The 14,401-nt window shown below is 37.7% G+C and overlaps 5 protein-coding genes across 6 annotated transcripts in view; 2 read left to right on the forward strand and 3 right to left on the reverse strand.

The window, feature by feature from the left end:
- LOC124187713 (thyrotropin-releasing hormone-degrading ectoenzyme-like) overlaps positions 1-14,171 on the reverse strand; it is a 27,986-nt gene extending 13,815 nt beyond the window's left edge. Inside the window, exon 1 of the mRNA XM_046579772.1 lies at positions 14,132-14,171. The gene's annotated coding sequence lies outside the window, so the exon portion shown is untranslated. The remainder of the gene's footprint in view (positions 1-14,131) is intronic.
- Positions 591-6,988, forward strand: LOC124187733 (homeobox protein Hox-B5-like). The gene is made up of 5 exons (XM_046579802.1): positions 591-907; positions 1,890-2,191; positions 3,251-3,570; positions 6,158-6,327; positions 6,526-6,988. Exons 2-5 carry the CDS (start codon positions 1,896-1,898, stop codon positions 6,610-6,612), a joined length of 873 nt encoding a protein of 290 aa, XP_046435758.1. The 5' UTR covers positions 591-907; positions 1,890-1,895; the 3' UTR covers positions 6,613-6,988.
- On the reverse strand, positions 7,092-9,064 carry LOC124187727 (MKI67 FHA domain-interacting nucleolar phosphoprotein-like). Its single transcript, XM_046579793.1, has 4 exons — positions 8,867-9,064; positions 8,534-8,725; positions 8,321-8,429; positions 7,092-8,225 (listed from the first exon to the last, which is right to left on the reverse strand). Exons 1-4 carry the CDS (start codon positions 8,951-8,953, stop codon positions 7,327-7,329), a joined length of 1,287 nt encoding a protein of 428 aa, XP_046435749.1. The 5' UTR covers positions 8,954-9,064; the 3' UTR covers positions 7,092-7,326.
- LOC124187716 lies at positions 9,174-13,268 on the forward strand. 2 transcript variants are annotated; one of them, XM_046579776.1, is made up of 8 exons: positions 9,174-10,186; positions 10,315-10,624; positions 10,702-11,042; positions 11,167-11,383; positions 11,464-11,802; positions 11,881-12,034; positions 12,165-12,328; positions 12,418-13,268. In XM_046579776.1, the coding sequence occupies exons 1-8, from the start codon at positions 9,519-9,521 to the stop codon at positions 12,721-12,723; spliced, it is 2,499 nt and encodes an 832-aa protein (XP_046435732.1). In that variant the 5' UTR covers positions 9,174-9,518; the 3' UTR covers positions 12,724-13,268. The 2 variants fall into 2 exon arrangements, with proteins under 2 accessions (XP_046435732.1, XP_046435733.1); XM_046579777.1 differs by having other exon boundaries at positions 11,884-12,034.
- LOC124187743 (26S proteasome complex subunit SEM1) lies at positions 13,151-13,825 on the reverse strand. The gene is made up of 3 exons (XM_046579819.1): positions 13,665-13,825; positions 13,486-13,582; positions 13,151-13,266 (listed from the first exon to the last, which is right to left on the reverse strand). The coding sequence occupies exons 1-3, from the start codon at positions 13,744-13,746 to the stop codon at positions 13,212-13,214; spliced, it is 234 nt and encodes a 77-aa protein (XP_046435775.1). The 5' UTR covers positions 13,747-13,825; the 3' UTR covers positions 13,151-13,211.
- Positions 14,172-14,401: the final 230 nt, after the last annotated feature.

Raw genomic sequence — 14,401 nt, forward strand, 5'->3', positions numbered from 1 at the left:
GTACTTTGAACTGTCTATCACGCCGACTGGTTGAAAAAAAGTGAACAAAAAAAAAAAAGAAAAAAGAAAAAAAAAATTCGTCCAACGAACGTTTTTACCGAACACATTTTGTATTAATAATCTCGGTTAATAATAAAATTGTATTATAACGCTAATCAAGAATCCTTAATTGTAACTATATGTGTACACATGTAACCATAAATGAGAAAATACAGAAAATATTTCTCGATAATCGTTCGTATAATTACTCGATATTACAATATTAAAGTACAATCAATATGGGGGAAATACTCGTCGCTAGATGAATTTTTCTGCCGCCATACCGATTACGCGATGTCGAGTAAAAAGAGAGGCGAATAAATAAAGCGCTTAGGGAAGAGGAAATAAAAAAAAAAAATGAAGATACCGCCTACCGTGCTCCTGGATCAGTGCAAGTTGGTCATAATTGGTGACAATTAGTCGGTTATTCGTGGGCATGCCTCGTTACGATTGGCTACCGGACTGTCGCTGTCCCCGTTGGCCGTAGCCCATGGGCATCAGTGAGATGTGCTCGGTGTGTCTTACAAGGGAACACATGTGCTACTCTGACATTTCGAACTTAGTGCCGAGACAATTCACACGAGGCTAGTTTTCTTTTATGACGTCTAGTAACAGTAGTATAATACTGTGATCGCGCGGTGATTGAGTTAAATCGAACCTGTTGCTGACATTCTTTTTACACATATACTCTGGGATCGTTCTTACAGTAAATAAATTACAATAAATAATTGTGACTCGACGGAATTGCATTGTAACAACCTGCGGCAGTTCTATCCTTCGATTTTTATACCGTATCGAATTTTTGTCTTCATAGATTTCTTCGCAATCTTTACCGTTCGATTCTCTTCGTCAAAACTATCCGAAGCAGGTATTTATCAATATTTTGTAATTCGAGTGAAAATAACGATTGACTTTTAATTGCTCCGTCGCACCGTCCGGAATCATCTATAATCACTAAACATTCAATTCAGCTTGTATGTATTTTCCTGATGCTGCGCAACAATTTTCTCACTTACAAAAATAACAATTGAACGAATACGAATACCGGTTTTTTTTTTGCAGTACTTTTAGTTTGTGATCAGCGTTTAATTTTTATGCTATCCTAACTCGATGTATGTAGATCGACGGTGAAATTTAAGACCGGTATAATAGTGATTTTTTTTCCCCCCCATTGTTTGTAAATGGTAGAAAATACGATATAATACGGTATCACTGACTTGGATAGAAACATGGATTTACATAATCTTTACCAACTTTTCAACACCTTTAAGTAATTCACGATCTGTAAACAGGATTTGACGGAAAGAGGTTAAAAAGTATAATTGTACGGAAAAGAGTAGTGAATTACTGACGATTTTCGAAAATGATTTCCTCCTGCCTGGTTAAAGGTTAACAGAAAAATCCAAGCATGAATTCAAATGAAATCCTACAATAACGCAACTTTGAAGATATCTACCTATATGTATAAATTATTTCTCACATCAATTGTCCAACATTTACCAATTGTACACCGTGGCAATTAGCAAAATAATTTTCGATAATTTCCCACGAAATGAAGTCAAGATTCCGCAAAGAGAAGATAAAAACCGCTGAAGAAATATTTAGAGATATATTTGGCGATTTCTGGCCAACTTTTATTGAAAGTAATTCAACTTCCGTTATCCAAAGAATCTCTCGTACGAAAAAAAAACAAAAAAAAAAAAAAAAAAAAAACTGGGAAAAAATCGCATTCAAAAAATTTAAAGATTCTGCAGAAAATCGTATAAAGAATTTCGTTACTCGCGAATAAAAAAAAAAAAAAAAAAAAAAAGAAAACAAAAAAATTGAAATAGAAATATCATCTCCGGCAGTTCGGGATGGATTCTTGGTCAGATGGCAACGTTTCGTCGAGACTCCGGATCGGCGAAGACGTGTTCGCGTTGCCTCCGACGCCGCCGACGCCGCCGTCGCTTCACCCGGACGTCCAAGGAAGCCGTTTGCAAAGTAGCTGCGAAGCGTCCTGGCTCTACAAATGGCCTTGGGACGTCTCGACGGATCCTGGAGATATTTCGGAGGCGATGGAATCGGGATGCTCTCTGGTCTGCAACCATCAGGGAGGATTGAGTCCGGCTCGAGAGACAATCGAGAACAGCCAAAACTACCCGATGAACAGGTGAGTAGAACGGATCGAAGATTTGCTTACTCGTGATTATCGCCGAGTATTTTTCAAGTTTTGTAATTCGCGACTTCGAAGCGATTCGGACCTTGCGATTACGACCCCGATTGCACTTGGTTTTGAATGACAAGCTGCGAAAGGATCAATTGAATTTTTGCTAAAGACATTCAACGGATTTTATTACTCGAGCTACGTGGTGGTAAAACAGTAGGATGTGGGCATAGACGGACTAAAGTCTGATTTTTCTGAAATTTTTAAATGCCGAAAGTCATTGTACGGAATATATGTGTACATACATGCACGATGAAGTATGGAGATTCTGATCACTCTTACGTTTTCCTTTTCGCATATTTTCACCTTTATTGTAATTGTTTCTGACTTTCCTCGTCGCTTCAAAATTCTGTGAATTTGCTTTTCCGTGTCTTTGAAAGTTCGACATGATGACGTGGTCATTCTGGGGCGGGGTTGAAATTCCGAATTCGAAAAGTTCCGAAAGTGCCTGATTGAAATTGGAATGATCCAAAACCCGACGCTCAAAGATCCGAAGGGACAAAATGCTGACAGAGCATAACACTGACAAGTCAAAGTTCCAAAAGTGCAAATATGAGAAAGTTAAACAATCTTAAAACATCGAAATTGCGAATGATCGAAGATTTTCAGTTCCCTGAATTTCTGGCTTGGTGAAATTTCACCACTTTGATCTTTCTTTGTATCGGATTCTCGATACTTTTACTTTCAGAATCTTGGTCATTCCGATTTTCGGTTTTTCCGATTCTTTACACCCACTCGTTGAGCATATTTTAATTTTCCGAATTTCACTCAATCGGAACTTTACTTTTTCATAAACTTTGCTCTATTCTGACATGAATTTACAGAATCTTGCATTTCGAAACTTTGCGCCGTCGGGTTTCCGACAGTTCGAAACTTTGTTGTTTCGACAAAGTTTGACTTCTTCCCTCCACGTTACGCCACCGAATAATCCGGAATCGGACGCTTTCTAAACTCATCAAATTCGGAACTTGAACCACTCCTCTCCTGAAATTAATTTGCCGACAGATGGGAGGTGCAGCATTACTCGAACCAGGTTATAACGTGCGGCACCTTGTCCGCCTCGTCTCAGTGTTCACTGAGCAGGGAAGAATTGGGGCTTTGTTCTCTGACAGGAGCAGGTGATTCCTCGGAGGAAGTGTCTTGCGCCAAGTACAACATCCAGGCGCACCAAACGGTTTTCAGAGCCTGGGAGGTTCCCGATTTGCAGGCGGGCGCAGCCCACGATTTTCCTGCGGGAAATACGACCCACGAAGTTTACCAAAATTTGACCACAACCAGCGACGAGGAGGCTTCTTCCCCGACAACTTCGTCAGAGTTGGATTGCGGTAGGTGGAATTTTTCAAAAGCTTCTTTTTTTTTTATACAAATTTCCTCCCACGAATTTTCGAAACCGTTTCCCGCGGAATTTCGATTACCGGAAGTTGAAGGATCGCCTCGCACGTATTGGTTTCTCGGGATTCTTTTCTCGTAACGAAAAAATACTGACAGGGAAGAAAGTCCGTTGTTTTATGTACTATTTACCTTATTGCAGTGTACTACGTTGCATTGAGTTATATGTATAGTAAACTTGGCACTGTTTGTTGATAATTAATTTATAACGGACGCGTTTATGTCTTTAACGTCGCCAATGCGGCTAACGCCAGTCTCAGTTCAGCCTAAATATTTACCTAATCCCCCGACCATTGTAATTTCCCGTACGTGCGTACATTATAAAATGTTCTTCAAGAACGTTACAACGCAACTGCATGTTAATCTCGCTGTCAAACAATATCACACATTTTCCTACATGTATTATAAAGAACAACGATTAATCGGTACCACTGCTGGTTTCCTCCTCTCGCTATAAAATTTTGCAGTATGATATTTCGAGATTCTTCACTCGCATCTTATAGAAAAACCACATAAATTATTACATACGTCGAATAATTTCGGGCATTAAAAACGACCACGTATTCAACTAAATATACATAAATACGCATATGTGACATATAATAACGCCGAGTGTGAGTTAGATACGTAACGCGTATAATAGTACATCAATTTAGAGCGAAGAACACGTGTCAAGTCCAAGCCTTTGACCATCTGTGACATACCCGCCGAAAAACTCTCTCTCAATGAAACCGAAGCGAGTGAAAACATCGTAAACTTAGCATTCTAAATGAAAAACGATTGAACGCTACACCACGATCTCTAAAATGTGATATTATGGTACAGGGTTATAAGAGAAACTGGAGCCGGTCTAGTTGCGCCAGTTTTACGCTGTTTTAATTCGTTTTTTTACACCTCCTCATCGCGCTCTGCGCTTCTTTTCTTTATAAGTATGACAATCCGAAAGAGAAAATGAATGCATACAATCGTATTATAATCTCGAACAGTACGAATCCCTGCAGGAGTTTCATAGCATTAAACTGTTAAAATTTTCTGTATAAAACATCCCAAGCTGTATCGGAAGTTTTATTCGAATACCATGCATTTACTTCTCATTCGATTTACAAATACAATAACTTTACTACACATTTTAGTAAATTCAAATTACCAATTTTTCTATTTTTTCTACAAATTTTAGTAAGAACAAAAATTTTCATCGTAAATTTCAGACATAAAGAAAAAAAAATACACAATAGTTTTGCATCGATGCATCGAATTTGTAAGTTTGCAACTCTTTTGTACAGTAAACGCGTTGTAAATTCACAATCATTTTAAACAGTGATACATAATATTCGATATAAGAAGGGTTAAAGTTTAGCTTTTCTTTAATCGATGCGTATAATCACACGCGTACGTACACACCTGTATATGTATACCATATATACACTACATGTTGATAGAATAAAATCACGATTCCAACGTATCAAATCGCGCGCCTGTATTTATTGTACGCATGCTGACGTCATCGAGCAAATCGCCGAAAGGGTGACGAGATAGCGGCACGGAAGCCGCGCATCACAAGCGAACGCATCGCGTATACCGCCAATGCATATGTGTGCACATTGCAGATGCGTGTATGCACTCGGGAGATGATGCAACGTTCGGCAGGAGATCCGCGATTCTAGCCAACCCACATTTCAAGTGGTGCGAATCGCCCCTTATATATGTATATTTATATAGGTATGTATACATGTCCGTCTCCCTCTCTCGCTCTCTCTTTCTTTCTCTCGTCGCGGCGCCGCAAGGAGAACGTCATCGTATATGACGCATCGTAGATGCAGTTATTTTCATCTCCGACGGCAAAAAGATTGCCGACGGGCAAAAATTCACGGTTTTGCGACGCCCTCCGCGTTATACGTGCATCGTCCTTTCATTCCGTACGACGAGACGTGTTAATTAGGCCATCGGATTATTGCAGGATTACTTCATTTTCGCGGTTTGGACAGGACGAAATTACGCAGTTAATACCGAATTTGAAAAGTTTGGAAAGGCGTTAATTCCGAATTATTTGGTGGCGATAACAGGAGTGAAGTAATCAAACTTTGGAGAAACAACAAAGTTTCGAAGTATGCAAGATTCCGAAAATTCATGTTACGATAGAACAAAGTTCCGAAAAGTAAACTTGCGATAGTTACGCCCTTCCAGCATTTTATCCTTTCGGAACTTTGAGCGTCAGGTTTCAGAGCATTCGAAACCTTGATGTTTCGTACAAAGTTTGATTTCTTGACTACATATTTCGCAAGAAAAAAATTCGGAATTACACGCTTTCGACACTTTTTAATTTCGAAATTTGAACTCTATCCCGTGATCGACGTAATTTAAGTGGGTATATAAACAATCAAATTCCCATTTATCTTCGTCTTTTTCTTTCGAGTGTATCGAACTTAACACCAGCTTCAACAAATTTACTTCGTGACAAATATCCAGAGCATAATCCGTATATTTTATTCGATGAAGATGAATAAACTCTTTCAATTATTTCAGAGGCAAGTAAAAGGCTGAGCGGAACCGCGACGGAAAAACCACGCAAGGAAAGAACAGCATTTACTAAACAACAAGTTCGTCACTTGGAGTACGAATTCGCGCACATGAATTATCTCACCCGACTTCGGAGATACGAAATTGCCGTGGCTTTAGATTTAACGGAGCGGCAGGTAATTCTTTGTTAACGTTTATTTTCATGATTATTCAACTAATTCATACGATTTATGTAAATCACTTCGAATGAATGATTGAATAAAACCTCGAGCCATGTTTGAATAATTCACAAAAATTATTAAACAAGGTGCAGTTAGTAACTGTTCACGCGACATTGAATGATAGGGTATTCAACTCTCATCAATTTTTTTCAGGTCAAAGTTTGGTTTCAAAACAGACGTATGAAATGGAAACGAACGAAAGGGTGCCCCTTATCTCAGAACCGCGGAAAAAAATTGTGATTAATTCTGACCAGCGGAGTGGATATATAATAAAATATACAATACATTACGTATTTATATAAAATTTGTTTTTAATTAGAAGAAATAACTAAATTGTAAATATTATTCGCTAGTTTACAGTAAAGCGAATAAATTTATCGACAATATCAAAGGCTTATCGATTTCCAGAGCATAAAATGAATTCTTGAAATATTTCTAAAAGATTTATTATCAGGGCCGTGATAAATATGTATTAAAAATTACAAAATATAATTATATAATATACTTGACAAACTAAAATGTGGAACATATAAACTGCATTTTTTCGTACCAAACTCCATACTTTACGTAAAAAAATAAGTAAGGAATAAAATTGATTTAAATAAAAAAAATATATATTTACATATTAATCCAGGCCCTATTTGTTATCTTTAACTAAGATTTATTCAACGTTCTGTGCAGAACGTTTGTATAAAATAATTCTTTCGCAAAATCACAGATTACGCATACTTCGTTTATTAAACGCTGTGATGAAATACATGAGCTGTATGTACAATCTATTCCAAGGATCGTAGGGAAAATTATTTACGATTTCTAAAATCGTATATGAGGTAAAAGTTCCATTGATCTAATCGATCATTTTCACGAAACATAAAGTAAACCAAAACTCGATCCGTCACAATTGCTGAAAAACTCAATTACAATTGAATCCAGCTTAGTTCGATGCATCATCATTTATGCCGCTGCACCTTTCTTTTTCCCTTTCTTGCTCAGCGATACTTGAGCTGCTATTTGTTTTTTGGATTTTTTAACCGTTGGTACTAGGAAAGAAATTTTCTTTTGTCCCGACTTTTCAATGAGCGGCACTGCAGCAGGGATATTCTTTTGTACTTTCTGTTTCGTCTTTTTAACAGTTGGTGGATGATCAATCACTTCCACTTGCTGTTTCAGCTTCTTAGCAGTAGGCGGATGATCAATCGACTCAATTTTTCCCTTCAATTTTTTACCTACAAGTAATTCAGTTGACACTGCTTCTTTCTTCTTCTTAATAGGAACGGAATCAGCTGCCATTTTCTTCTTAGATTTTTTTGGCAAGCTTATTTCGGGTACTTGAACTGTGCATGTAGAAATTTTCTTCTTCGGTTTTGGAACTGCTAAAATACTAGCCTTGATAGCTTCAGCAACCTCGTCAGCCGGTTTCAATTCTAACTTGTTCTTTTTCTTCGTCTTGTTAATCACAGGTTCCTTGACAACTGCTTTTTTCTCCACTTTTTGTAAAGAACCATCTTCGGCGTCAATTTCACTCGCTACCGTACCATTGGAAGTTTTTATCTTTTTCGTTCCTGTTGAAGCTGGTCGAGAGGCAGAGCTTTTTCTCTTTTTAACTTGCGTGTCTTCGGGTACTTCAACGGGTTTAATCTTATAGAAAATTCCTGCCTGCTCAAGTTTTTTCTCCATAACAGAAATTTTTTTCATTTTCCGCTGAGCCAGCATACTGTCAACACTATTATCCACATTTTGGTTTTTTCGCATATTCTGTTCCTTTCTTTTCACTGATCGAGGAAATTGTTGCTTACTCCATGGACGCCCTGCGAAATAACGCCCATGCTGTTTCTCAGGCGGAATGTACGTCGCTGAAAACATTTTACGGAATAACAACAGTTAAGAAAACGTCGATACTTTACTGCTTATAAAATGAACTTGAATTTTCCTATCAAAACTAATCTACCTTTTAGCAGTCTTCCAGACATCAGGTAGTTGTTCATAGACTGTGCAGCAATTTTTGCCACTTCGCTGTGCATGAATTCTATGTACCCATAACCACAGCTTCTACCGGTCTACAAGATGGAAATGAAAGAAAATACGTGTTTGCAACTTCAATGTTGTTTGGTTATATACTGAAAGAATAAGATCGTTGAAAACGAGGCTCCCAGATATCTACCTTTACAGATCTAACCACTCTAGCTCTGGTAACCTTCCCAAATTGCTTGAAATAGCTAATCATTTGTTCTTCGAAGAACCCATGAGGAATGTGTCCAAGATAAACAATCCCTCTATTAAGCGAAACTGATTCAGTTGACGATGGAACATCGCTGTTCTCGATAGGAATTTTAGCTTCGGGTTTTTTAGGTTTCTGAAATGACAAATCGTCGAGTGTCAGTTTCAACTATCGGCTGACCGAAATAGCAGACTTGATTGAACTGGATAAGTTGCCGAATGCGCAACAGATTTATAGGTTATGTTAAACACGTGTTTGGATACATTCGAAACATACCGTTAAAAGTTTTTGCTTCACATTTTTAACGGCTTTGCTGAGTGTCGATTGATCCGATTGATCTGCAGCTTGTTTTGCTATCTTCATATTGTTTTTTCAAAAAAAAATTACTCCACTTTGAATTCTATTTATTCGATTATCGTGTGGAAAAAATTGAAGAAAATTAGCTGATGCGTAACGGTGGCGGGATTTGCGGAATTGAACTTTAGTGTCACTACGGTAGCGATAAAAGGTTCACTGAATATCCACCAGAGGTCGCCACGACGAGTGATTGCCGCTTTTTTTCAATGTATTCCGGAACACACTGTTGTAAAAAAATTGCGAGATCCGTCGGCTCCTGTCACACAACTGTCAACTACTGTCAGCGCGAGCACAAGAGATAAGATCAGTACTCATCGATGAGGTTCATTAATCATGTGTCATTATACGCGTGAAAATATAGACGTTATGGCAGGAATGACAGAGAAGAATATTCATCGTTGTTGCAACGACCTGAACGAAAGTTGGACGACATTTTTTTATATTTAGAGAAAAAGATTGTGAAATATATCAAAGACTTCAAAGTAACACGAGGTGCAATACGCAACACCAAAAATGATACTTATCTGTAGAAACAATTGAAGCAGAAAGTGGTTAACTAACGAAAATAAATATGGAGAAAGTATTCTCGATAAGCTGGTCAAATCGTATTTTATTGATCAGTCTTTTCTCTGTTTCAATTTGCATGACGATTCAAACACACGTCGCTCATCTTACTGTACCGCTTCATTTTTTAATATCTTGGGCAATTTTTGTGATCACTATATCGATATGGCTAAGCTGTTTCGTATTGAGATTAATGCTCAAAGTCAACGCACCTTTGACCACTGAACCTTTCAACAAATGGGCTCAGGGATGGATGAAAAATGATCAAACAGGTAGTGGTCGTCAGCCACAAAAACCGGTAGTTAAACGTGTCGATAACGATGAAGAAACGAAGGACGAAAATCAGATAGACAGACAAAACACAGAGATAAATAATCTTCTCAGAGACCTGAGGGCTGATGGAAATTTAGACGATGGATCTGTTTTAGAACAGGACCTGCCTGTAACTTTTGTGGAAAAAATAAATGTGGAAAAAGTTATAAATGATATTGATGCGAACTTTGTTAAAATTTGGTACAGAAATGTGAGCAATGACGATGCTTTTCCTAACGAGTCCAAACAGTTGCTCGAAAATCTGATTCTTAAATTCAATCATCAATTGATACGAATTGATCGAATTGAATTGGCTAGAAAAATTGGCAATATATTCTTGTTGCATTTGAAGGAATATCGTAGGTAATGATCCACGTGTTAAACATTGTATAATTATGCACTGCAATTACCGATTCACCTAGCTTGGTTTTCATTACAGTCTCACTTAGGAAACTAACGATTTACTGCAATGTTGTTATTCCTTTTATCAGAGCGCTGCGTCGTGTTGAGAAGGGAACTGCACTAGACATCGAAGAAGCGTATCGCTATGTTCATCCGGGTTCGCGAAGCCTAGCGGCGTTAGAGCACAGTCTTCATCGAGTGGTCACTGTATTGGCAAGAGAATTTTTACAATGGGAATTGACTAGTTCGTTACCTTGTAAACTCTTATTTTCAATACTGGCTAAAAAATTGCTCACAGGAATAGAAAGCATAAGTTCACCAGAGTGGATTTTAGAAGAAATTGTAAGAGCGATTAGCTCAGAACCAGTAAAAAATGAGAAATGTGCTTCGACTAGCGAGGTGATAATACCTTCTTTCTATTTATTTGGGGATCTCCTTTAATCGAAATCATACTCATCAAAGTCAAATCTTTTCAGAGTGTTGTGTCTACGGCACTCAGTGATGCCATACGTTCCACAACAGCTGCAGCGATATCGCGTCCCTTACCTAAAGCTGGTCAAGGTGCTGATATTTCACCAGATTTCAAAGATAACAATCAGAATGCACAAAGCACAATGGAAAGGAAAGCTGCTCTGAGTTTGGAGGGTTTAGAAATAAGCCACAGAGGATTGTGGGCCAATGTTGAAATATCTGAACCTGATTCTGAACCAGAGGAAGACAGATTGTCTCCGGTTTATGAAGAACCAACTGATTTTGCAACGACTATCGCCAGACTGCGAAGTCTTTTGCACCAAAAATCCAACGCCTCAACACCATTGTAAATGTGTATTTTTTTCAACCAGTTTAATTCAGGCCTGGCCGCTTCTCCAGGTTCATGCAAAATCTTAATTTGGAAGCTAATAAAAAAATAATCCCGAAGCTTCTACTAAATTTAATTGCAGACAATTGGAGGAAAAGTCTTGCACAGTTTACGAAGGCAGCCACTTAACTATTCCTTGGACAGAGTTTCATACGGCACCCGATGGCTCTCAGCAGCTCCTGTACTGCATACAGTTTGACGACATAGAACAGCATGGATCACACTTATTTGAAACTACTACAGCCACCGTTAAGAGGCAGTACTCAGATTTTGTACAACTTCACGCTAGTCTAGCAGAAGTAATTATCAACTGACATACAACCATGCTTAATAATCGCTGAAACACAGACATAAAAAGCATTCAAATATCTAACTTCAGGTTCCATCATTGGCGGTTGCAATATCAAACATAACTTTACCAGAAGGCGGACGTGTGGAGATGGAAAATTATTTAAAACTAGTTTGCTCTCGTTTAGCTGCCGATTATCCACCGCAATTACGTCACTTTTTGAGGCCAAGCAGCAGCAGTAATAAAAAAGCGGACACAGTGGCACCACGCCTAGATAGATTTTTGGCTAAAACCGTAAGCGGAGTATTCAATACTTTGAAAACTGTTGTGCCTGGTTTTGAAATGGATACAGAAATAGAAGTAATGCCGATGCCGACATTAATGTCACTGGCTGATGTTCCGTGGCGGTTTGTTGAGGACTTAAAATCTGTGAGTTTCAAGTGTCTTCCAAAGTTCTATCCAATAATATATTTCCACTACTGCCAATAACTTTTATTATAAAATCAGCAGAATTTAGCTCGAGAATTGCAGCAATTGGTCGCGGAAAGAATGGACTACTGTTCTGTGGACACGGCTTACGAAGCAGTCGAATCGGTCGAGGGTAGCGGTGACTCAGAGCTGCTGGCTCATTGGTGGGAAATTTTTAACACACCATACGACGGTCAGTAATCCTACCTCTAACATTGTACGCGATGAACAGATCTAACTTCCATCAATTAGCAGTAACTACCTTGAGAAGTTCTAAATTGAATACAGCTATAACTTCAATAATAATATTTTAATTTTTGCAGAAGAACTTGATGAGCTGGACAGTAAGATAACTTTAACGCAACTAGTTGTCGACTTGGCTTCTGAAGTTTTAGGTGGATCCGGATGTGACAACGTTATAGAACAAGAAGCTGTTGTTAGAACTGTCAAATTGTTCTTTGGAAATATTGCTGAGACCACGTTAAAAGTAATGTTATTGGTAAATCAGATTGTTAATTAACATGTACGCTAAGTGGCATCAGATTTGACTGTAAAAGCCGTCTACTTTTGTTCCAGAATTCGATTCTCAAATCTTTTAAACACTTGGATAATCTGGACATATTTGCCAGCTCTGGTAACGAAAACACTAAAGGATTAGATATACTGCAGGATGAATTACTACAACAATTAATGTCAGCAATCCCACCTCACATAAAGATATTCTTAGGGGACAATGAAACAAGCGAAGCATTTAAATTTCTCATGAGGTCTTTGGATAATAAGAAAATTAATCGAGATTTGTGTTTACAATTATTGGACGTTTTAGCTTCACAATTATTAGCTACGTCCAGATCGACCAATCAAGGTGTAACAGCGTACTGAAAGTGAACTAAAAAGTTGTCCTAAATTTATTTTCAAGACAAAGTAAACATTCTCTGCTGCAATTATTTTAAATCTAATACCCACACCTGCATGTATTAACATTTGCTTCTAAAATGGAAAAAAAAACGGGTAAAATGTGACAAAAATAGATTCTATTTGTATTTACACTGGTGTACTAGCTAAGGATGTTTAGCCAAATCCCAGTGAAGTTTTGTTATCAATTGTACAGATTTTTCAATTGAATGAAAAGTATGTATAAAAAAAAAATTGTCTATCAAACAATGATATTTATTAGATTTTATCTCAGTGACTGTGAAAATTTTTAAACAAATATTCATACATGAGAGAAACTATGAGTAGAACTTTTTGCATTCGTTACATGTGCTGTAATTGGAACTTATCTCTTAAGAAATTAAAATGATACGTATGAAATACATATAGCAGTTTATTACTTAACAATTAATATACATCCACACTTCGTTTTGAACTCAATTTTCCTTTCCCGAAGGGTCACCCTGTACTTTCTGCTTTTCCAATTGAGCTCTGGAATAACGATATGGTAAATTAATTAAGGTCGTTTTCTTGGTTGAAGCGAATTAAGATCTCGGAGAGAGTAGTTTGATACCACTAATAATGAAGTTAGCAAAGACAGTACATAAAACTTTTCAAATAACACAGATAGACTTGAGACATGAAAACTACGAAGAGTCCGAGGCAATTCTTTAACATTTTATATTAGACAAATAAGAGTCAAAGTCTTACCTTAATTGTTGGCTAAAATCATCTTCGACGTCATCGTCATCCCAGTTATCCTCCCACACGCTAATATCGGCATTGTCTTCATCTTTGGCAGTCCAATCTTCCGTGATTCAGCAAATTTGAGGTTAGAGGGTGAAGAGAAGCAAAGAATATTGGGATAAGATAAAATAAAGGAAACTTACCTTCGGCAGGAAATTCTTCGAATTCATCGTCTTCCTCAAGAAGTCCCAAATCAACTTTCGATTTATCGTTCTTGTCGGTCATTTTCACTTTATTTCACCCTGATTCCAATGTGACGCCGACGTCGTGAGCCTTACACGTTGTTATTATTATTACCACGAAGTATATGAAGTTTCGAGAAGGCGTACATAGGTATGTAGAGTCATATTGTCTAGCTTGTTTGTAACGCCGCGAAGTATGTTTCAAGGTCAATCGCAAATAGCGCGTTCAGAATTGGAACGTATAATTTGAAAGATAATTCTAGACTATAAATAAAATGTACCGGAGATTTTTTTCCACGATAATAATTTTCGCTATTGTAGTGACAGAAACTAGCACTAGCAGGCTGATTATAATTAAGCTTAAAATTCTAGTCAGTATACAACCTGGGGAAACATTACGAAAAATACAAATCGCATGCAAGACTTACCTTTTGTCGAATTCGTAGCTGCATTGACCTGTACCCATTGTGTGGATCCACGGTTGAACACATATCAGTATTTGTTTCACTATACACTCCTGTTATGCACATTGTAATAATTTCTTCGACACTGATAAGCTATTTTTTACAACCATACATCGGCAAACTCACATCGTAGACCGTTCCAATTAGATCAAACCGCACTGAGGCACTGATATTCAGAGTTTATTCGAAGACGATAAAAACCAGTACAACGATTTTTTCGAATCACGAAAATCA

Source organism: Neodiprion fabricii, chromosome 1 (assembly GCF_021155785.1).
Source record: "Neodiprion fabricii isolate iyNeoFabr1 chromosome 1, iyNeoFabr1.1, whole genome shotgun sequence".
NCBI classification, from domain to species: Eukaryota; Metazoa; Arthropoda; class Insecta; order Hymenoptera; family Diprionidae; genus Neodiprion; species Neodiprion fabricii.

Bases quoted from the DNA above. Each gene is read 5' to 3' on its own strand.
- LOC124187716 (XM_046579776.1), top strand. From the start codon at position 9,519: ATGGAGAAAGTATTCTCGATAAGCTGGTCAAATCGTATTTTATTGATC. The intron at 11,384-11,463 runs GTAATTATCAAC...ATCTAACTTCAG, and splicing joins TTCACGCTAGTCTAGCAGAA to GTTCCATCATTGGCGGTTGC. The intron at 12,035-12,164 runs GTCAGTAATCCT...TAATTTTTGCAG, and splicing joins TTTTAACACACCATACGACG to AAGAACTTGATGAGCTGGAC.
- LOC124187727 (XM_046579793.1), bottom strand. From the start codon at position 8,953: ATGAAGATAGCAAAACAAGCTGCAGATCAATCGGATCAATCGACACTC. The intron at 8,726-8,866 runs GTATGTTTCGAA...TTGTCATTTCAG, and splicing joins TGAAGCAAAAACTTTTAACG to AAACCTAAAAAACCCGAAGC. The intron at 8,226-8,320 runs GTAGATTAGTTT...AAATGTTTTCAG, and splicing joins GTCTGGAAGACTGCTAAAAG to CGACGTACATTCCGCCTGAG.
- LOC124187743 (XM_046579819.1), bottom strand. From the start codon at position 13,746: ATGACCGACAAGAACGATAAATCGAAAGTTGATTTGGGACTTCTTGAG. The intron at 13,583-13,664 runs GTAAGTTTCCTT...GAATCACGGAAG, and splicing joins CGAAGAATTTCCTGCCGAAG to ATTGGACTGCCAAAGATGAA. The intron at 13,267-13,485 runs GTAAGACTTTGA...TCGTTATTCCAG, and splicing joins GATTTTAGCCAACAATTAAG to AGCTCAATTGGAAAAGCAGA.
- LOC124187733 (XM_046579802.1), top strand. From the start codon at position 1,896: ATGGATTCTTGGTCAGATGGCAACGTTTCGTCGAGACTCCGGATCGGC. The intron at 2,192-3,250 runs GTGAGTAGAACG...ATTTGCCGACAG, and splicing joins CAAAACTACCCGATGAACAG to ATGGGAGGTGCAGCATTACT. The intron at 3,571-6,157 runs GTAGGTGGAATT...CAATTATTTCAG, and splicing joins TTCGTCAGAGTTGGATTGCG to AGGCAAGTAAAAGGCTGAGC.